The sequence below is a fragment of the Plectropomus leopardus genome, chromosome 15 (genome assembly GCF_026936395.1).
Source record: "Plectropomus leopardus strain MGB_pleo_1.0 chromosome 15, ASM2693639v1, whole genome shotgun sequence".
In the NCBI taxonomy this organism is placed as follows: domain Eukaryota; kingdom Metazoa; phylum Chordata; class Actinopteri; order Perciformes; family Serranidae; genus Plectropomus; species Plectropomus leopardus.
Genome location: NC_142190.1, coordinates 23,134,721 through 23,157,239, shown reverse-complemented (window position 1 = coordinate 23,157,239; position 22,519 = coordinate 23,134,721). Strand labels below are relative to the sequence as shown.

General features: G+C 39.9%; 2 protein-coding genes and 10 non-coding genes across 19 annotated transcripts in view; 10 read left to right on the top strand and 2 right to left on the bottom strand.

Moving 5' to 3' along the window:
- Positions 1 to 873: 873 nt before the first annotated feature.
- LOC121952829 (dixin-A-like) lies at positions 874 to 13,514 on the bottom strand. Of its 4 annotated transcripts, none has more exons than XM_088088043.1 (21): positions 13,239 to 13,514; positions 11,797 to 11,929; positions 10,664 to 10,789; positions 10,086 to 10,317; positions 9,732 to 9,833; positions 7,589 to 7,686; positions 7,377 to 7,480; positions 6,480 to 6,563; positions 6,165 to 6,218; positions 5,964 to 6,014; positions 5,750 to 5,854; positions 5,588 to 5,641; positions 5,375 to 5,446; positions 5,004 to 5,045; positions 4,804 to 4,851; positions 4,188 to 4,334; positions 3,980 to 4,043; positions 3,789 to 3,885; positions 3,504 to 3,612; positions 2,508 to 2,587; positions 874 to 2,433 (listed from the first exon to the last, which is right to left on the bottom strand). In XM_088088043.1, exons 1-21 carry the CDS (start codon positions 13,299 to 13,301, stop codon positions 2,424 to 2,426), a joined length of 1,875 nt encoding a protein of 624 aa, XP_087944169.1. In that variant the 5' UTR covers positions 13,302 to 13,514; the 3' UTR covers positions 874 to 2,423. The 4 variants fall into 4 exon arrangements, with proteins under 4 accessions (XP_087944169.1, XP_042355604.1, XP_042355606.1 ...); XM_042499670.2 differs by having other exon boundaries at positions 4,188 to 4,337; positions 13,239 to 13,512; XM_042499672.2 differs by having other exon boundaries at positions 4,188 to 4,337; positions 7,589 to 7,680; positions 13,239 to 13,512.
- A 1,463-nt stretch (positions 13,515 to 14,977) lies between these two features.
- cfap54 (cilia and flagella associated 54) overlaps positions 14,978 to 22,519 on the bottom strand; it is a 40,406-nt gene continuing 32,864 nt past the window's right edge. For 3 of the 5 annotated variants that reach the window (XM_088088813.1, XM_088088816.1, XM_088088814.1), the window contains exons 55-57: positions 16,411 to 16,557; positions 16,189 to 16,309; positions 14,979 to 15,835 (exon numbers count right to left, since the gene is read on the bottom strand). In XM_088088813.1, the coding sequence (XP_087944939.1) occupies positions 15,705 to 15,835; positions 16,189 to 16,309; positions 16,411 to 16,557 (399 nt within the window). In that variant the 3' untranslated portion in view covers positions 14,979 to 15,704. Of the gene's footprint in view, positions 15,836 to 16,188; positions 16,310 to 16,410; positions 16,558 to 22,519 lie in introns of all 5 variants that reach the window. The other 2 variants (XM_088088815.1, XM_088088817.1) reach the window with 2 other exon arrangements.
- trnar-acg (transfer RNA arginine (anticodon ACG)) lies at positions 17,431 to 17,503 on the top strand. The gene has a single exon. It is a non-coding gene; the product is annotated as a tRNA-Arg (tRNA).
- On the top strand, positions 17,878 to 17,949 carry trnah-gug (transfer RNA histidin (anticodon GUG)). The gene has a single exon. It is a non-coding gene; the product is annotated as a tRNA-His (tRNA).
- On the top strand, positions 18,125 to 18,197 carry trnar-acg (transfer RNA arginine (anticodon ACG)). Its single transcript has one exon. It is a non-coding gene; the product is annotated as a tRNA-Arg (tRNA).
- Positions 18,558 to 18,629, top strand: trnah-gug (transfer RNA histidin (anticodon GUG)). Its single transcript has one exon. It is a non-coding gene; the product is annotated as a tRNA-His (tRNA).
- trnar-acg (transfer RNA arginine (anticodon ACG)) lies at positions 18,805 to 18,877 on the top strand. The gene has a single exon. It is a non-coding gene; the product is annotated as a tRNA-Arg (tRNA).
- On the top strand, positions 19,482 to 19,554 carry trnar-acg (transfer RNA arginine (anticodon ACG)). The gene has a single exon. It is a non-coding gene; the product is annotated as a tRNA-Arg (tRNA).
- trnar-acg (transfer RNA arginine (anticodon ACG)) lies at positions 20,161 to 20,233 on the top strand. Its single transcript has one exon. It is a non-coding gene; the product is annotated as a tRNA-Arg (tRNA).
- trnar-acg (transfer RNA arginine (anticodon ACG)) lies at positions 20,842 to 20,914 on the top strand. Its single transcript has one exon. It is a non-coding gene; the product is annotated as a tRNA-Arg (tRNA).
- On the top strand, positions 21,519 to 21,591 carry trnar-acg (transfer RNA arginine (anticodon ACG)). The gene has a single exon. It is a non-coding gene; the product is annotated as a tRNA-Arg (tRNA).
- trnar-acg (transfer RNA arginine (anticodon ACG)) lies at positions 22,198 to 22,270 on the top strand. The gene has a single exon. It is a non-coding gene; the product is annotated as a tRNA-Arg (tRNA).

Sequence of the window (22,519 nt, the reverse complement as noted above, 5' to 3'; positions counted from 1 at the left end):
TCTGAGTCACTGGATGCCAAATTAACACCACCGCACTGAAAAAGATAAAACAAAGCCATATTAAAGTTTAATGGATTTTTAAATAGACATTTATTCAAGCCAGACGGTTATATATCGAAACTCTACCAAAAGCTGTATGGTCATATTTTGTTGCAATTATATCAGCGACCACACGGAGGCAGTGGAGTATTGGACTAAAATGCAGGAACAGTAACAGTACACATTGTACAACTATTATTTCAGTGTTTGGTAGTTATATACAATATATTGTGGTCCTGAAATGAGTAGTAAACTAATGAATTAATAAAGAATTTAATCTGCAGCGATTTTGATAATAGATTTTTTTTGTAAGACATACATGTCAATTTTTTTTCTGGCTCTTGCCTCTCAAATGTGAAAATGTCCTAGTTTCACTCATCTTCATATATATATATATGTGTGTGTGTGTGTGTGTGTGTGTGTGTGTGTGTGTGTATGGAGAGGCAGACTCAATGGCACAGGGACAAAAGGCATTTGGAGACTTTGGATCCTTGTGCCATTTTAAAAATTGAATAGAAATACAGTGCAATTTGTGTTTGCATTTGGCCAATGGTCCAACACTGAGTTTAACTTTTGGCCGTCTGAGGGTAAAAACTTTGGGCACCCCTTATCTATGAGTGACATGAAATTAAAAAAAAAAAAAGTATTCCTAAAGTGGAGCAGAGGGTGAGGGGTTGTTTTTTTTAACATACATGGTGAAATATCCCAAAGTGTACATGCATTTAATTATTAAGGATATGTTGATCTTCCCTACAGTCTCCCAAACACCATTAATAATTGTATCTTTTTAAAAATGAGAATCTCTTTTATTTCCAAATATCTGTCTTTCCAACATTTAACACAACAAAGGCCATGTTTTATTTTTTAAGACTGTATCCATATTTTGTAACACTTCAGTAAACAAAAGAAATGATAATAACCATCTCACCAGCAAATTGTACATTTTACAGTACAGGCAGTTATGGCATTAAAACAGGTCTTATCTATAAGTAGACTGATGCATATTTCAGTTGGCTTGTTAGTGAAGGCAAACACATGGATCCCAAATAGGCAGACAGAAGCAGAGTGGAGGAAAGCATTTCAAAGGTCCATGCTGATTTCATACACACAGAGACACATGCACACATATTCAAACACACACACACACAAACCATAAATAGTGGTATGGTCCATAGTTTCAGGACAATAGTCTCCTTTAAATCTCTGATGTCAAATTCACATCCACAGCATCTGCAGAAACATTCTCATCTCACAGGGATCTCTCTTTAAACAAATACATACACTTAAAAAAAGGACAGTGAAAATAATTTTACACGAATGTACAAAACAATTTCATAAAGTAAACAACAGTGCTGTTCTCCTACATTTTTCCGCATGAACATTAAAATTCCAGCATATTTTTTTTAAAAAATGATCTGACAGCAGTTCAGTATGAGCACGTTCGGTTTGCTTGCATGCTGGTGAGTTACTGACTGACACTGAACGCCACATCTGGATTTGGGTTATATTTAGATTATTTTATCGGTCTAAATTAAATTTAGGTGCTTTTTTGTTTTTCCAATAGATTTTTCTGTTTGGACATCTCAAGATGATCATCACCCTTTTTGTCTTTTTGTGTTACCTGTTAAATGTAATGTAATGAATATTGAATGAACACAAAGCAGTAGTAGGTGATGGCTGGACAGTGTATTTGTCAGCAGGTCAGAATGTCCTCGTGCAGCACTAACAAAAAAAGAACTTGTGTGACTTTCCTGGTCTTTGTAACATTTCTATCCAAAAATGACATTTTTTTTGTCCCCCAGAAAATTATTGTTAATATTTTCTGCTGTGGTAGATAATACTGTATATTCACTTTACATTTCATATTAAAAAATGGACAATACATATTCCAAACATGTATTCATTCATACCTTTTAAATACTTCATTGCTGCACTAGGACTGCAATACTAAACCCTTAGAAATGACTTTTTTTTTAACAGTAAAAACCTCCTTCCACTAGAGGAGAACCAACACAAGTGTGGTTTCAGAAACAGTTAAATTAAAATATTTTTTGTCTACTTTTGAGTCCAGTTTTGATAACACAGTTACAGCCTGGCAACAATAAGCACATGATGGAAATAGCTGTCCTCTGTAAAGGCATTGAGCTTTACAATATTCTAGACATCAGTTACAGATCTACACTGTTTCCAGAGCCAGTAAGTGTGGTTTAGTACCACCTGAACAACACAAATCTCTTGCTGACAAGTCTTACAGTATTTTAATGATAATGTGAATCTCAAAAAGTGTCCACTTGTGCCGGTGTTGAACAGTCATCTCGATGTCCCTCTGGGATCAGAGGGACCACGAGCAGAAACAGAAAGTGTCATGGCCCCTCATCTTGACCCTAAAATGGTCTAAACACAAAGGATAGTGAGTTTCTTACCAATGAGAGCCAGGAAAATAAAGAGATACAGAATGACCGTGTTACCTTTCTTCACCACGGTCCTCCTCTACCCAGGCCACTATTTTTCCTTCCCAGCCTGGAATAATTGCTCCGTCCAGAAATACCTGGCACACAGAAATTTAGGGTATATTATCTTCTGCTGTTATCTTATAACTATACCCACGTGCCATATGCATGCTGCAATGTACAAAGGACTATGGGTTTTTTATCTTCCATCTTTGAGTGTAGCACAAAACAGGCCAGTACGTAAAGCTAGTAGTACTCACTGTCAGTGTTTTTTCATGTTTTTGTTTCTAAGGGACAAGACCACAGCCGGCAGTGGCAAAAAAGGCTGCAACCACTCAGGGCAATAAGGCACCAACAATGCGTCCATTAAGAGTGCTTCTTTGTGCCACTGAAAGAGGCGGATTATTACTCCGACAGCGTCTGACAACATTAAGGATCTCTACAGAGATACATTTTTTTGTTAAGATCCTTTTCGTTTCACCAGAAACAGCTCGGGTATCACCATCACCAGACCTACCAAACTCCGTTTAACTAAACAGCGATTTAAGCTTGTATGGAGGCAGCATATTTTCACATCTAACTGAGTGAAGTGAGAGTTTTTTTTAATCAAACCAGAGCTGATGATTGTTGGAACAGTTGATGAACCAAGATGTGAGTTTTATTTTGTTTTCATCAACTCTGAATATAGTATGTTTAATGATACTAAAATTGCTGTTTATTTAAATGGAGTCTGGTGATTGTGACTTCAGGGCTGTTACTGGTTAAACAAAAGGATCTTTCTCTCTTTTTTAAAAAATTTTTTTTATTTTTAGAAAAAAACGTTCTATATCTGTAGGGATCCTTTCCATAATGTTGTCAGACACTCAGAGTAATAATCTGAGCCTGTCGGTAGAGATTGAAAAATACTGAAGTTGCCCTTGAAGTACAGTTTAACAAAATTTTCATTCTAACTTGTGTGCACCAAGTTTACTTTTACTGTCATTTAGATCTGTTTATTTGAAAGCCTTCTCTCACCTCTTCTTTGACAGTGCCAAACTCAGGGTCCAGGGCCTTGAAGTGGTACCTGTAGTTTCCCTCTCGATCCACAGCTGCCTTTACATCTTTGAGAGTCACCTCACCGAGCCTAGGCAATGTATACAAAGAGACTCGCTCATCTTCATAGCTTGTGACATTTCACGATAATTCATTTTATTTTCTATCTTTGAGCTTAAATGCACCTGTTAGGATTATTGACAACACTGCAAGAAAGCAAAAAACTGCAACACATTTAAACGCTTCAGAAAGAAAAGACACACTAACCTTTTCGGAATATTGATCATAGAAGGTGTTGGGGATTTTCCAGTGAAATAAAGGATTTTAGTGGAGGCAGAGGACCCGCTGTGGGATTGGCAAACCTCTATAAGGAACAGCAGAAACACGATCAGTAAAAGCATAAATATTCTGCGCATACATGGACGTGTATTTGGGGGTTTCATGTTGGAACAGCTTACTTGTGGAGGGCCAGGTATCAGAGTCTGTGTGTTGGCCTTTGCGTCTTGGAGATTTGCCCCTCCCCTGCATTATTGGGATAAAAAGCACTTCATGATTTAAAAGCTCTAAATTTGGCCTAAAGTAACACTAGCTGATAAGATTTTAAAGTATCAATAGATCCATCCTTTGATAATTTAACAAGTCAGTGGTTTGTGCTTGTGTTCGTACCCTGTGTGTGTGCAGAACATGCAGTCTGTCGATGAGTGATACTATGCCCTGCTCCAGAGTGTCCAGTGTATGGTGCTGCGGGTCGTGCTCTCTGAAGTTGTTCCTCAAACTCCGAAGTGAATCTCTGAGCAGCTGAACCTCTTCTGCCTGCTAACAGAGCACAGACACGAAAGCACAGTAAGCAGCTCTGTGTTTAAAGCCTTACAGGGCGACATTTTTTGTATGTTAAGCATGTTCTGCCCCATGTTTTATCCACGTGGCAACCTCTGAGGCTGAGAAATGAAGCCAACGTGAAGTGCCAAAAACTGCAGTTTCTTGAATGACTGCTTGAGGCAGGCTCCGAAAATGAGTAAATCCCCAAGGACCCCCCATGTTAAAATGCCCAACTTTACAGCAGAAATAAACATGTCTACAGCCTGGTACAAAAATCAATTTGGTTTTAATAGCTAATTAAAACATTCATGAAAAGTGTACAAGTGGTACATTTTTTACAATTGTACAAATGTGGCCTAAATACTTCCAAGAGAATGTAGGCGTATAGTGACGCTTTGTTAGCAAGATGAAGTGTGAACAGGCCCACTGACTGAAGAGCCTTGTCAATAGAAACAATGCTTACATCTGACACAGAGGGAGAATATCCATTGTTTTCGGTGCCAGAGGGAATCTGAGAGAAGAAAATTTTTTAAAAAACAACAAAAATCAGTCAGCTGTGTAATGTACATTTGCATTTGTGACCGCCTGACATTCTGAATATGTAACCTGAAACTGTTCATTAAGATTTAGATGCAGAAACAGTGAGGAAAGAAATGATACTACCTGCATGCTGTTTTTTTGCTCCAACTCTCTTTGCAATTCATTCTGTGAAAGAGACACACGATTATACATCAAAACACACACAGAGACAAACCTCCTAGATCCTAAAATTAAATCATATCCAGCCCATGCCTCAGATTGACAGATTAATGCGACTAGGTTATTGAATAAGTGAAGAAAGAAAAAAAATATTATTTTCTTTCTGCATCAAAGTACATTTTAGTATTAATTTGATGATAAAAGCAAAAGAAAAAAAACTGTGATTCAAGACATTAAAAAAATGACTGATTAACTATTGGTCTGACATTGTCACACACAGCATTGAGCTGCAGAGAAGATTTTAAGCCCACTGAAGCTTCTTTAAAATACAATACCTGCTTTTTTTGACTTTCTTCAAGCTTCTGCTTGAGTTGCTGCAGCAGTCTGTCCTTCTGTCCAATCTCCTTCTGTATCCAGTCGAACAAAGAGAAAAAGTATGGTCATTATTTCGTGCAAACTACATAATCAGATGCTGTGTAACATGAAGTCGGGACGACTACAATAGTTTACAGAAAAACCACTGAAAGAGAAGGATTGGGGTACGTCACCTTGCATTCGCCCCATAGCCTGTTGCATTCCTCCAGCTTCCACTGCAGCTCCGCCTGGAACACATTTTCATTAAGGAGGGGGATTTGCAATACACACTTAAAATAAAGAAGCATTTTAAATGTAGTGTTTTGAAGATTCACTTTAATTAATAGATTTCATACGTTACGGTTGCTGAGGTCATCCTTCGTCATGCTGGCTCTGAGAAGCTCCTGCTTCATCTGCAGTATTGATGCTTCCTGAGTACACAGCCTCTGCTGCTGGGCATCCTGCACATTCAAAACAACAGAAAGTCAATACCAACTTTTCTACAACACAATCAGAATTGTATTGAACTGGGTAATAAGATAATTAACTGCTGATCTCACTTTGTCTTACCTTGACTCCCTGCAAGTTTCTCATCTCCTGCTTACAGCGCAACAGTTCCCTCTAAAGCAAACAACACGCTCTAAATTAAATATTAATCACAGTGTGCATTCCAGAAGTTTATTCTCTCAGTAATATGACAAATTTGAATTTTGTCCTAACAGTGAAACATATTTACAGTTTAAAAAGAAAACAAATGATTTCGTTATTTACCTTTAGCTCCTGCGCCTCCTCCATGCTCTGATCCAAACGACTACGAATGACTACCTGTAAAGAGAGAGAAAAAAGGGATGTGTGTGAGAATCACAATGGACTGGGAAAGAAGGGAAACTGATACCCGTGTCACCCTCTGACACACACACACAAAGTAAAGAAAAAGAAATGTGATCCACACTGAACACAAAGAGCGGATAAAACAAAGCAAAGGAGAGTGTGGCACAGAAGAGTGAGAAAAAAAGGGCAGAAAATTAAATTGAGATTGAGGGGAAAACAGGATGAAATAAAAATTACAGGAGAGACTCTCATTACCAGTTGCTGTTCAGCACTGCCTTGGTCCAAACTCAAAGACACATCCTGCTCATCCTCAGGCAGTGAACCATGCAGCAGCAGGGCCTTAGAAACACAAAGGATATCACATGTGACACCAGTTTGTACTTTGGAGTGAAGTTGCTGTGTTCAGAAAGCCGGATCAATCAGTAGCTGCTGGTAGGCTGTCTGATGCATAATAAACACAGCATTCAAAAAGCCTAAAAAATATTGTGTTACTAATGTCACAGTATCCCACAAGATCCCACCCCCCTCTGCACAGGTGCTGCACCCAACCAGTAGGAGTCAATAGTGGAGCAACACATGATGACATGATCTCGCACCAGCTTCCATAACCTGAAAACACACACAGCATGTGTTCTGGCCCAGTTAAAGGGACAGTTCACCCCAAAATCAAAATCATTTATTTTTCCTCTTACCTACAGTGCTGCTTATCAGTCTACATAGTTTTGGTTTGAGTTGCAGAGTGTTACAGATATCGGCCGTAAAGATACCTGCCTTCTTTCTCATATAAGAGAACTAGATGGCACCAAAACAATCTAGACTGAAAAAGAGCACAACAGGTATAAGGAAAAATATGTATTTTTTATTTGGGAGTGAATTGTCCCTTTAAGCCAGAATCTTGGGCTCTACAGTGCTTTATCGTGTATTTCTTGTAAAGACAGATCTACTTAACATACTAACATCAGCAAAAGTTGGTCAGTAAATGTGTCCGAATGGTATTGTAATATTTATCTATTAGACTGACATCCAACGTCTTCAAAGAAAATACAAATTTGTGCTTTAACTTGGATATGGAAGTCAAACATGATCTGAGTGAAAATCAGAAAGAAAACACTCTGCATTTACGCAAAAAGAAATGTCTCTATATGCACATACCTGTAAAGCAGACACCATTTTACGTGTCTCCTGCACATCCTTCTCCAAAGTTTCACTCAGAGGATCCTCCAATGCCGTTTCCACTCCAACATGAGATGACTCAGCTGCACGCACATAGATGTTCACACACATGACACGGTGTTAACACACGTGGAAAGATAAATCTAGAGGTTTGCTAATCTTATGACAGTTTGCGGCAGAACAGAACTCACCGCCACTGCCCTCCTGTTGTTGACGGTCTTCCTGCTGGCTGTCTGAGTGGCTGCTGGGAGGAGCTCTGGGAGTTGACAGCGGACTCACGGAGCTGAGACTCGAGAAAGACAAAATACTGATCAATCAATTCATTCCAGAGAAGCATGGGGTGTGTGTGCATGCACTTTGGCTGGGTGACATCTCAATTTGTTGCAATATATCTGTAGTAAAGTAGTATATACATTTATTAGTAATAAAAATATCACTCTGAATACATGTTCAACTGAAGCCTTGTCTGTGCTCTCAATATTGATGAAGAATATTGATATTGATAAAGAACATTGACTGATGTCAAAATGACAGATTGTTTTCATAAACAGCGTACTGGAGATGGAGACATTCGGTGTGTCTTTGGAAGCTCTTTGAAACTAATGCTCATTTTGCTGAAATTCTGGAAAAAAAAAAGGGGACACCTACCAACAAGCATGAGATTGACACACATTTTCTAAAATACAAATTTGACAGGAGAAGCCTTTATTCCTTGCATGTTTTACAAATCAAAGCACTTATAAACAGTGCATACAGTCACCACTCTCAATTCACAGTCTATTCTCACATTGCACTGTCAAGGTAAAAAAAAAAAAAAAACATTAACTCACACACCTGCACGCAATCTACATTCACACTGCCTCACAGTGTCCGGTCTTACCATTTAATCTGCGTCCCCCCCATAGTGGGCTACAGGTGCCATAAACTCTGCATAATACTTCCAAGGAGCCAAGTCTCACCCTGCATGTGGGTCTCTGGCATCTCAACAAACTCATGACAGTTCGTAATTCTCTTCACTCCGACTCATCCCGCCCCTCGCCCTCTGGCTGGCCGTGATGGCAACCACGCAGCAGACACTGCTTAGCATGTCTCACTTAATTAAGCTTAATACTGTATGTGATGGCAGGTCAATATATCATATCTTTGTTGAATGACTGTGTCTTAAAACAAAATCGCATCATCATTTTATAAATAATCCTTGCATGCACTTCCCTTTCTGTCATTACAAACATATACACACAAATCTGCACTCACACTAAAACACACACACACAAGATACGATCATAAAAAAAGAGCACCGCAGAGCATAACTGGACATGTGACTGCAGAAGATAAAGACTGGTTGTTTCTTTTTTCTATCATCTGCCTGTGGTTTCCACAGATGTCTATGAACTACACACACATAAGCACACACACACACACACACACACACACACACACAACAGCAGAGAGAGAGAGTGTAGAGTACTAAAGTCATATGCTCCATCAGGCACTGAGACACACACATTTGCACACAAAAATAGACCACATAAAGTAGTCTTCTGTGTCCTAAGTATAAAAAAGTAGGTGTTAAACATGCAAGATAACAGAACTTATTTAACTACATGCAAAAAAAATGTATTTTCTTATTGAACTGTGCAATATTAAAAGCAACAAAGTTTGCTTTCTCACAAACACTGAGTGGCACAGCAAACCCTATTTTTGTGTAAAAAAGGGGAACAAAACGTTTTATTACATAATTATACCACTTGTCCTTCGACAACAAAACAGCCACAACCTGCTTGATGAATTTAGGCCAGCGATGCCAACACGCCTTCCAGTTAGGTTTTAGCTTTATCTTTTCTTCAGCCAATCATCACAGCACTGCGTTATTCAGAATGACACAACATCAAAACGTGATTCAGCCCATAGTCAGTGTAAAATGAATGAAAGTGGTGTCACAGCAGATTTTACAAATGCTTTTTGACATCATACAAATGAATCAGCGTATGACTCAGAACATGAGGAATATCACTTTCCCTCAGTCAGTGTCGTAGTACTCAAGACCAACCTCAGGATCCCTTTTTGAGGGTCACTATCGTTGTGTCTCCGACTCACCAACAGTTTTACTATTACAAAGAGGATTTGGGATTATATTCTCAATCGAGAATATAGGCAAGGCAAGGCAAGGCAAGTTTATTTGTATAGCACGTTTCAGCAACAAGGCAACTCAAGACCAAGTCAAGAGAGCAAGGACAAGGACAAGAAAAAGAAAAATACAGATTATGTATGCATTTATGCTGTTTTATCTCACAGTTAAGGCAATATAAAGTAAGTGCATCTGCAGCAGATTACCTGTTAGACTGAGAATTATCTGGCTCATCTGGAGCTCCTTTTTCATACTGCTCAACCAGTGCACGAACACAAACAGTCTTGTCCACATCCAGCCCCCAGCCACTGAGAGATGACAGACAGAGCAGAGGTCCATTATTTTTAAATAAGAACTGGCACACAGTTTTATAACAAATATAGACTCATTTCAGCAGTTGAGAGGATGGTATTTTGATGATCTGTGTTTGTCCACCAGATGACAGCAAAGACTACATGTTTATCTAACAAATGATTACTGTGGCTGAGAACATTTAGATGCGACAGAAAGTTATCGACAGGTGTTTGTGTTTATGTTTGTGATTACTGCTGCCATCATACCCGTGGAGACGTATGCTGCGTGCAGGCTGCGAGGCATCAAGTCGTGCTGATGCCAGTGTGGCAGCGGCACCTTGTGCTAGTGCAACAGTGGAGAGAGGGTTGTGGTTGGCAGAGCCTCTTGTCAAAGTCCTCCTGTTGCCAAAAGCAGCCCTGTGATTGGCTGTGGGTTTGAAGTGGGCAGCCAGTGCCAGAATTATCCTCATGACAGATTTCAGATTACCATCGACAATGTCTGCGGACAGAAAGAAAACATACTATGTCCCTCAATAAGGCAGTGAGCATGTACAGTATTTGCAACATGTGGTATTAACAGCGGATAACAAAAAAGCAACTTTATAACAATACATATGAAATAAACACTTTTTTTAAGGTTTTATACAATATGCTGTAAAACAACGTTGGTATGCACATGGAGAAATAAGTATTTGTAACAAAGCAAATGTGATTTTTTTGTGCTTAAGGCTCTGATGTGGATAAAATCCTCTGACTATAATACAGGGTCAGCAACCAGAAAAGGTTACAAACATCTGCTCGCAAAATGAAGAGAAAAAGTAATGACAGAATTTTCTGTGGTTTACCTCTTGCGGATATGTGCGGCATGCGTATGTGTCTGGAGGAAATGAACTGCAGGACTTGCTCCACATTCTTCCTGCTTTCCTCTTTGTTTTGTGGAGCAGCATACACTCCTTCCAGCACTTCCCCAGCTGTGAATGAGATTTGAGAGACAAAAAAAGAAAAAGAAAAAAAAATCCACGATGCAAGTTCTGGTTGGGCATTTACATCAGTACCATGTGCAAACTTCAGACAGACTGTGTGAGTGTGTGTCACAGATATAATGTCATAGTTGGTATGAGCAGTATAATAGCAATATAATTTGCTCCAACAAAAACAAATTTCCTGTGGAATTATCAGCTAATCCTGCAGCACGGCGCATGATGGTGTAGCATGAACATCTGAGCATGAAAAACAACCAGAGTGAATTTGTGGTTCTCTTTAAACTGAACTGACTATGGTGGATAAATGGTAAATGAATTTAAATTTAAATATTGGCTTGGTGCAGGAATAAAAGGGTTAGGCCTCATTAACAGGGTTAAAATGTTCCCTAACCCATAAATACTTTTCCTGCCTCTAAATTGTTGTTGCATTTCATGCTAATCTTTATAATATTTACATTTAAATGATTGTATTTGACAAGAAAAGAGGATATATTCTTTATGTTCTCAAAATTAGATGAAAGCATCTCTATTGTTCAAACTTTCTAAATTGTGTATTCTGCATTGTGCTACTGCAAATTCTGGATAAGTGAATATTTCTTAAAGGAAATACTAGTCCATATTGAATTTCACATCTCGTCACAGATGGGCACACCTCAGATCTTTTTTTTTTTGGTCACATTGTTAAAAAACACACAAACAAACTGAAGTTATGAGCTCATCTTTTGAAATTGCATGAGTAATTATAAAGGAAAAGTATATTACACTGCATTGTTTAAATTGAAAAATCATTGATAAGCATGTAGATAAGGGCTTGTACTGGTTGCGCAAGTACCAACTGAAGACAAATACAAAATATTTTTACTATGCACACATAAATAACATAAATCATGGATTTAGAAGAATCTACTGACACCTATATTTCCCCTTATGCTTCCTCAAGTACTACTACATCATGTGAGCCATTTGTGTGTGTACATGTGCATGCGTGTATTTACCAACTATCTCTATGAGTTGTGTGAGCACAACCCCATCCTGCAGATCATGCCTGAGGCTTGTGATCGGCTTCAGGCCTGGTTTCCGTTTCAGCTGAGAGTTCACCCAGGAAACATAGGCTGCCAGCTGCTGCTGCTATCCATCAATCAGATACACACAAATCCAATAAACCACAGAGGAACACAGACAAAAACACACAGCTTAGAGTGGGGGCCCAAAAAAGGCTGAGACCAGGGCATAACAAATGAGTTCCTTTGTTTATTATGCTGGGACAGGAGAGAGGGGGGCAGGGTCAGTCTATTGTCCCACTGCAGATTAAATTTTACTTTTGCTGTGTAGGTCAATTATACAGTTTTGTGTTCATCCACATAGTGTAGCATTTGTTCCCTCCTGTTAATGCGAGCGCTTCCCTCAATGGTTAGGGACTGTTGGTTATTTATGTGGGGGGAAGGGGCGGTGAAAAAAAGGGTAAGGCATTAAAAAAAAAGTACTGGGAAAGGACTTGTGTTTTGTATTTTAGTTTAAGTGGGGGGTAATAAAACTAAATGGTTGTATTTTGTATTTATTTTACATAACCTCTGAACCCCAAATCCAAAAAGGGGTTTGAAAGGCATGTTTTCTTTTAAAATCTGTAAAATCGCACCACTTATCATAGCCAGGAACTGTTAAAACAGAAAATCAAAGTTTCCAATGGTCTTTTAACATACAATTTAAGGAGAAGTTGCACTTCGCTAAAGAAATCAGATGTTTGTTTTGGTGATAACCAACACCTGTGCTGTTTCCTAGTTGTATTGACTCCAGTAACACCTGCATTTGGTGTGAATACAAAAAAATGTTAGTAATGGTGGAGGGATAACTTCCAGGAGGGTCAAGATTATTTAAAAAATATACATGTATATATTTAAGTCACACCCCTGCCACACCATCCTCTGATAAATAAAGTACAGTCCCTTAAAGGGTTTGGATCAGATTTGCAAACAATCTTCATCACAACACCGGTCCAGTTCAGTCACGTGACAGCCCGTCGTCCGGGATACAATACAAAAAACTCACCCCATTTTTAACACAATAGCAAAAACACTTACAGCTCAACCAAATATGATGTTCGGTTTGTTTACGGCTTTTTTTTTAAAACTCTAATGCTACTTGGTAATCTTACTTCCTGACAACAGTTACACTTACCGTTATTGCTAGCGTTAACGCAAGCTAAGTTATACAGCGTTATTAATAAAGTAAATTGCTTTTTCGTCCAAACTACACACTAACGTCAACATCTAGTTTGCCAAACTGCAGAAATTCGTTGTCACCAGTAAAAGTTGCGGTGTCTTATTGTTCTTTTGTCGGTAAGATGGTTGGCAAATTTCACTGGCTTCCGCTTGCTAACAAACGTTAAAGCTAACCCGACTTATTGAACATTTCATCAGTAACGCTGGGTAAACGGTACCTCATTAAAGCCCCCATGGAGAACCTCGTCCAGCAAACTTCCTCTAGAGAGCGAGGCGATCATCTTTTCACTCGAAAACCCATTTAAGCTAACGTTAGCTCATTTAACTGGCTAGCTGCGGTGACTCTCACACGACTCGCTTAAAACAAGGGGCAGACCCCTGTTACTAGCTGCTGCTGTACTCCAGCAAACGTCAACAAACCGAAACAATTGAGGGCTCGGAGGAGACAGCTACCGTTACTCTGCCGGAGGACCGGGGTCAAGTCACCGGACCACACCGACATACACCACTTCCGGATGCAGCTTTCAGAATAAAAGCTTCCGGCGAACACTTCCGGAATTCACACGGGGCGGTAAGATTAGTTTGGTTCAGATCAACTAGTCTTTACAAGACTACATCAAACAATTGAGGTTTTATTTTTTATTATAATGGTAGTTTATCTATTTGGTTTCTATAACCTTAGTTTGTCCTATTTAACCCGCTGACACCTGAAATGACATCACTTCCCTTGCTGCTTTCAAGACACCTTTCACAGGTAATTTCATCACCCTTCGAAACCTGATGCATTTTGTCCAGAAATGTTTGGGGGGGGGGCATCTTAAGTGTGTTCCAAATATTTCAAGATATTATTAGATTTACAAAATTATTTTACTGGGAAAAATGCCTCGGGAAAAAAGAAACAAAGTTGGGGGAAAAATATATTCGTATAATGACCGCACCACATATTCAAAGTTATGTGACAGAATTATCTTTTTTTTTTCAAAGCTTTTTCCAGTTCATTTCTGTGACTAATTTTCTTGCACTTTCTTTGTATTTCTTTCTGTCTAATTTGAGGGTCTTGTCTTCATTTGCTGCTCATTGCCTTCTTCTCATGTTTTTGACAGATCAAGCCAATTTGCATAGGTTGATAAATGGTGCAATTTTGAAAAAACAACAAAAAACATGCCCTTTAAACCCACTTGCAGGTTTGGGCGTTCTGAGGGTGTTTCAAATAAACACAAAATACAACCATTTCAAGCTGAATATTCCTGGCCTAAGCCAAATAAAAAAAAAACAACTCCCTCCCCAGTGCTTAAAAATATATCTGAAAGGCCTCTCCAGTTCTGCACCACCTCCTTCCCTCTTACAAGTAAGAAACAATCCCTTACGGAAGCCTATGTCACAAAGTCGTTGTTATTATAAAGATTGTATGTATGATTGAAAAGCCCCCATTCATAATTTATTGGGACCCTATAACCCTAGCTAGTTCTAATGTTATGTCAAGGAAGCATTTTAAGATTCAGCTACACTTCCCTATCATTATGTGATTTTTTCTTTGCCCCACCACCTTAATTAACCTGAAATGTGTGTCACAAATCTTTAATGCAAATATTAACACTAGAGGGCAGCTAAACCCAATTTTGTAATGTTTTCTGGTACAGTGAGTAGTTTATTTGCATCATGATTAATATTCACAAAAGCGAAAGACTGTGCAGTATGTAATTATACATAACTAAATAAGTTCCAATTTAAACTGACCTGTCAATCTTTAACATAAACACTATAAGCACCTTACTCTTAATTACATGGTGTCACTGATGGACAGTTTCTCACACAATATGCAGATATGCAGGATTCCTTATCTGACGATATAAAACTGGGTGCCTAGATTTTGACTGAATGATCTACACTTTGATTATAAGTCACAGTATTTGGATCACTGTGGATGTGATATTAACGTACACATGCAGATTCATCACTAAACATTTATGTTTGTCTTTTCAGTTGTTTGGCTCCCTTACTTTGAATCTCACAACCCATCTCTCATCGTGTTTGCTCTTTCATTCAAGATTTATGTTAACAGAATACCTTCTTTCAGTTTATCATGTAGTTGATGGTTTTTTTTTAATGTTGTGGATCATTCGATTTTTTTCTGCCCAGAAGTATACATATTGAAGAGGCCATAGATTACATAGATACTATTAAAGGAACAGTTGAGTTTGCCCTGCAGTTCAAAAGATAATCTGAAGAATTATTTATTCCCAACTGTCTTTTTGTTCTTTTTCATTGTCTCCATGTACTGCCAACCTGCAGGTAAACATACTGTGAGATTGGGAAATGAAGAATATGAAGATAAAAAATGATTACATGCAGATTCAACGTCATCATTCTCAACTAGACAATGACAACTCACAGTAACTAAAAATATCCAAAAAAAGAACTCATATTCAACAACACTGTTGCACCCTGTCAACAAATACAGTACTTCAGTTTCTAATTACAACCTTTATTATGTTATGTGTCATTACTCCAGGTTACCATTAATATCCTTGCACTTTTTAACAGAATAAACACCTCAGGAACAAAAACACAGACTCTGCATGTGGACTTACACTCACGTCAGCATCCAACTTTGTTTCTCAACAGGCAAAGGACTGACTAGGAGAGAGCTGTGCAAGTTACAGCACGATATGTGTGTCACTCTACTATAGAGGACTGGAGGGGCTTGGGATTTTCAGAGAAATCTGTCTGGACTGGCGCAGTTGTTGCCTGGAACTGGATGGTGATGACTGGCCAGAGACTGGCATTTGCTTGTCACTGAGATCCAGGATGTGACCTGTGATAACATGCACAATAGAGTAATTTAACAAGAGCAGAGTGTTGAATTTGCACTTAAAATACTTAATAGCTGAGGAGCTGCTTTGTCTCCTGTGATATCGACTGAATGTATTTGAAAATGAATGAATCCAGATGGCTTTGGTGTTAACTTTCCTTTAGTATTAAGTGCTAATTAGCAGTTGTTAGCATGCTAAAAATGGACAGTAAAAATAACATTCTATTAAATAGTTGCATGTCAAAATTGTTATTGGGAACATATTAATCTCACAGAGACTCTATTGTGGCTGTGACTTTATGTCTTGTTCTCACATATATGTCAGAGTGTAAAAAAGTGAAATGTCTTTAATTTACCAATTCGCTCAGTCAATTGATCTAGTACGTTCAGATAAGGGAGATAGATGTTGTTGGGTCCAGGAGGAGTGAAACACAGTTTTCCATCATCCAACACCGCACTTTGACCAAAAACACACAGCTGAAAGAAAAAGAGTAAGAGCTCTTAGTTTCGACAGCTTCCTGAATATTCACAAGAACAAGTAAATCTGTGTGTGGAAACATATTTGAGTGATTGGGTACCTGCTTTATCAGTAGTTTCTGAGTCAGTTTTAGCAGTGTGGTGCTCTGCACTCCTCTCAGTTCACTAAGCAGCAAAGTGGCCCGAGCCAGATTAACACTGGACCCTGGTGGCATGCACGTCCGTCCTGACAACAGGGTCACTGCTTCCTACTCACATGCATTCACAGAACAAAGAAGCGCTGTGATTACTTTAACTCATTACACATTCAATGATAATATTATATTATGTTTTCATTTAAGAGCTTTGGGTAAAAATAAGAAGAGATCAAAATCACAATTCCTCTACAGATCAGAATGAAACAGAAAAAGCAGTTCAAATACACACATGAAAACAGTGTAGTAAATATGGGTGAAGACGTCATAAAAAAAAATTAATTGCTATCCAGCCCCATATTTTCCAACACAAGGCATTTAACATTCTCCACTTTGATCTACCAAGAAAATGACAACTGTTAGGATGAAATGTGGGAACAGAGCTGTTTGACACACCTCGTTGCATGTGGTGCATTGCTTAACCAAGTGGCCAATTATGATCTTATATTGAATAGAACCCTGCATTGTGGTTGCAAAGACCCTGGATCAAATCTGGATCACAGCAGAAGTGCCAAGCTGGTACATCTTTTATGGTGTCACACTAACCAACACCACCCTCAGCTAACTTTTACATAGTTGAAACAGGATAGAATAAGGTGAAACGTCCACATGAAGCTGCAAGACTCTTCAGATCATCTTCATTAAAAATTCTTTAAAATGTAGTTTTTTAAAGTTTTTTTTCCCCCTACATTTAGCTCTCTTGTCTAACATTGCACTGTTGTGGGGCTTGTAGCGCAATGGACAACGCTTCTAACTACAGGCCAGTAGATTCTAGGTTCAACTCCTGGCTAGGTCACTCCAACCTCTGCCTCATTTAACATTGTTTGAAATTAACAGCTCAAGCGAAAATTGAAGTCCCATATCTTGACCAGCGTTTGTTTGCAATGCTGTCAGATCCCAGCCTTTCCCAAAGTCACACTGGACATGGGGCTAGTGGTGCAATGGACAACGCGTCTGACTACGGATCAGAAGATTCTAGGTTCAACTCCTGGCTAGCTCGCACACACCTTTAGCCTATAACCCACATCTTCCACAACTTCATTCCCCCAAACTGTCTATCAAAGGAAATCAAGAAAGATCCAAATGATCTGCAAATGGGCATTCATCATGGACCAAAAAAAATCGGAACCACTTTCAGCCAATCACAGCTGTTGTGACACCTCTGCTGCTGATTTTTCTCATGTAACTTTCAAATAATTTTCCTTTAAAAAACTAAATTTGTCCCTGAAGGACAGAATCAGGAGTGCTTGATAAACCATACATGGAACCCACATTTGTCACACCTCATTTAGGAAAAACATACTCATGAATCGGTAACAGGTCTGATAATCAGAGCTCTGAATAGACAATAACAAGATCAAGGAACATCAAGCAGCCGTGATCGTATAGTGGTTAGTACTCTGCGTTGTGGCCGCAGCAACCCCGGTTCGAATCCGGGTCACGGCAGCAGTCAATGCGAAACTGTTCATTTGACATTTTGTTCCTCCAACCTCTGCCTGATTAAACATTGTATGAAATTAACAGCTCAAGCGAAAATTCCTTATCGAAGCCCCATATCTTGACCAGTGTTTGTTTGCAATGCTGTCAGATCCCAGCCTTTCCCAAAGTCACACTGGACATGGGGCTAGTGGCGCAATGGACAACGCGTCTGACTACGGATCAGAAGATTCTAGGTTCGACTCCTGGCTAGCTCGCACACGCCTTTAGCCTATAACCCACATCTTCCACAACTTCATTCCTCCAAACTGTCTTTCAAAGGAAATCGGGTCTGCAAATGGGCATTCACCATGGACCGAAAAAAATCGGAACCACTTTCAGCCAATCACAGCTGTTGTGACACCTCTGCTGCTGATTTTTCTCATGTAACTTTCAAATAATTTTCCTTTAAAAAACTAAATTTGTCCCTGAAGGACAGAATCAGGAGTGCTTGATAAACCATACATGGAACCCACATTTGTCACACCTCATTTAGGAAAAACATACTCATGAATCGGTAACAGGTCTGATAATCAGAGCTCTGAATAGACAATAACAAGATCAAGGAACATCAAGCGGCCGTGATCGTATAGTGGTTAGTACTCTGCGTTGTGGCCGCAGCAACCCCGGTTCGAATCCGGGTCACGGCAGCAGTCAATGCGAAACTGTTCATTTGACATTTTGTTCCTCCAACCTCTGCCTGATTAAACATTGTATGAAATTAACAGCTCAAGCGAAAATTCCTTATCGAAGCCCCATATCTTGACCAGCGTTTGTTTGCAATGCTGTCAGATCCCAGCCTTTCCCAAAGTCACACTGGACATGGGGCTAGTGGCGCAATGGACAACGCGTCTGACTACGGATCAGAAGATTCTAGGTTCGACTCCTGGCTAGCTCGCACACACCTTTAGCCTATAACCCACATTCTCCACAACTTCATTCCTCCAAACTGTCTTTCAAAGGAAATCGGGTCTGCAAATGGGCATTCACCATGGACCGAAAAAAATCGGAACCACTTTCAGCCAATCACAGCTGTTGTGACACCTCTGCTGCTGATTTTTCTCATGTAACTTTCAAATAATTTTCCTTTAAAAAACTAAATTTGTCCCTGAAGGACAGAATCAGGAGTGCTTGATAAACCATACATGGAACCCACATTTGTCACACCTCATTTAGGAAAAACATACTCATGAATCGGTAACAGGTCTGATAATCAGAGCTCTGAATAGACAATAACAAGATCAAGGAACATCAAGCGGCCGTGATCGTATAGTGGTTAGTACTCTGCGTTGTGGCGCAGCAACCCAGTTCGAATCCGGGTCACGGCAGCAGTCAATGCGAAACTGTTCATTTGACATTTTGTTCCTCCAACCTCTGCCTGATTAAACATTGTATGAAATTAACAGCTCAGCGAAAATTCCTTATCGAAGCCCCATATCTTGACCAGCGTTTGTTTGCAATGCTGTCAGATCCCAGCCTTTCCCAAAGTCACACTGGACATGGGGCTAGTGGCGCAATGGACAACGCGTCTGACTACGGATCAGAAGATTCTAGGTTCAACTCCTGGCTAGCTCGCACACACCTTTAGCCTATAACCCACATCTTCCACAACTTCATTCCTCCAAACTGTCTATCAAAGGAAATCGGGTCTGCAAATGGGCATTCACCATGGACCGAAAAAAATAGGAACCACTTTCAGCCAATCACAGCTGTTGTGAAACCTCTGCTGCTGACTTTTCTCATGTAACTTTCAAATAATTTTCCTTTAAAAAACTAAATTTGTCCCTGAAGGACAGAATCAGGAGTGCTTGATAAACCATACATGGAACCCACATTTGTCACACCTCATTTAGGAAAAACATACTCATGAATCGGTAACAGGTCTGATAATCAGAGCTCTGAATAGACAATAACAAGATCAAGGAACATCAAGCGGCCGTGATCGTATAGTGGTTAGTACTCTGCGTTGTGGCCGCAGCAACCGGGTTCGAATCCGGGTCACGGCAGCAGTCAATGCGAAACTGTTCATTTGACATTTTGTTCCTCCAACCTCTGCCTGATTAAACATTGTATGAAATTAACAGCTCAAGCGAAAATTCCTTATCGAAGCCCCATATCTTGACCAGCGTTTGTTTGCAATGCTGTCAGATCCCAGCCTTTCCCAAAGTCACACTGGACATGGGGCTAGTGGCGCAATGGACAACGCGTCTGACTACGGATCAGAAGATTCTAGGTTCGACTCCTGGCTAGCTCACACACACCTTTAGCCTATAACCCACATCCTCCACAACTTCATTCCTCCAAACTGTCTTTCAAAGGAAATCGGGTCTGCAAATGGGCATTCACCATGGACCGAAAAAAATCGGAACCACTTTCAGCCAATCACAGCTGTTGTGACACCTCTGCTGCTGATTTTTCTCATGTAACTTTCAAATAATTTTCCTTTAAAAAACTAAATTTGTCCCTGAAGGACAGAATCAGGAGTGCTTGATAAACCATACATGGAACCCACATTTGTCACACCTCATTTAGGAAAAACATACTCATGAATCGGTAACAGGTCTGATAATCAGAGCTCTGAATAGACAATAACAAGATCAAGGAACATCAAGCGGCCGTGATCGTATAGTGGTTAGTACTCATGCGTTGTGGCCGCAGCAGACCCGGTTCGAATCCGGGTCACGGCAGCAGTCAATGCGAAACTGTTCATTTGACATTTTGTTCCTCCAACCTCTGCCTGATTAAACATTGTATGAAATTAACAGCTCAAGCGAAAATTCCTTATCGAAGCCCCATATCTTGACCAGCGTTTGTTTGCAATGCTGTCAGATCCCAGCCTTTCCCAAAGTCACACTGGACATGGGGCTAGTGGCGCAATGGACAACGCGTCTGACTACGGATCAGAAGATTCTAGGTTCGACTCCTGGCTAGCTCGCACACACCTTTAGCCTATAACCCACATCCTCCACAACTTCATTCCTCCAAACTGTCTTTCAAAGGAAATCGGGTCTGCAAATGGGCATTCACCATGGACCGAAAAAAATAGGAACCACTTTCAGCCAATCACAGCTGTTGTGAAACCTCTGCTGCTGACTTTTCTCATGTAACTTTCAAATAATTTTCCTTTAAAAAACTAAATTTGTCCCTGAAGGACAGAATCAGGAGTGCTTGATAAACCATACATGGAACCCACATTTGTCACACCTCATTTAGGAAAAACATACTCATGAATCGGTAACAGGTCTGATAATCAGAGCTCTGAATAGACAATAACAAGATCAAGGAACATCAAGCGGCCGTGATCGTATAGTGGTTAGTACTCTGCGTTGTGGCGCAGCAACCCCGTTCGAATCCGGGTCACGGCAGCAGTCAATGCGAAACTGTTCATTTGACATTTTGTTCCTCCAACCTCTGCCTGATTAAACATTGTATGAAATTAACAGCTCAGCGAAAATTCCTTATCGAAGCCCCATATCTTGACCAGCGTTTGTTTGCAATGCTGTCAGATCCCAGCCTTTCCCAAAGTCACACTGGACATGGGGCTAGTGGCGCAATGGACAACGCGTCTGACTACGGATCAGAAGATTCTAGGTTCGACTCCTGGCTAGCTCACACACACCTTTAGCCTATAACCCACATCCTCCACAACTTCATTCCTCCAAACTGTCTTTCAAAGGAAATCGGGTCTGCAAATGGGCATTCACCATGGACCGAAAAAAATCGGAACCACTTTCAGCCAATCACAGCTGTTGTGACACCTCTGCTGCTGATTTTTCTCATGTAACTTTCAAATAATTTTCCTTTAAAAAACTAAATTTGTCCCTGAAGGACAGAATCAGGAGTGCTTGATAAACCATACATGGAACCCACATTTGTCACACCTCATTTAGGAAAAACATACTCATGAATCGGTAACAGGTCTGATAATCAGAGCTCTGAATAGACAATAACAAGATCAAGGAACATCAAGCGGCCGTGATCGTATAGTGGTTAGTACTCTGCGTTGTGGCCGCAGCAAACCGGTTCGAATCCGGGTCACGGCAGCAGTCAATGCGAAACTGTTCATTTGACATTTTGTTCCTCCAACCTCTGCCTGATTAAACATTGTATGAAATTAACAGCTCAAGCGAAAATTCCTTATCGAAGCCCCATATCTTGACCAGCGTTTGTTTGCAATGCTGTCAGATCCCAGCCTTTCCCAAAGTCACACTGGACATGGGGCTAGTGGCGCAATGGACAACGCGTCTGACTACGGATCAGAAGATTCTAGGTTCGACTCCTGGCTAGCTCGCACACACCTTTAGCCTATAACCCACATCCTCCACAACTTCATTCCTCCAAACTGTCTTTCAAAGGAAATCGGGTCTGCAAATGGGCATTCACCATGGACCGAAAAAAATAGGAACCACTTTCAGCCAATCACAGCTGTTGTGAAACCTCTGCTGCTGACTTTTCTCATGTAACTTTCAAATAATTTTCCTTTAAAAAACTAAATTTGTCCCTGAAGGACAGAATCAGGAGTGCTTGATAAACCATACAT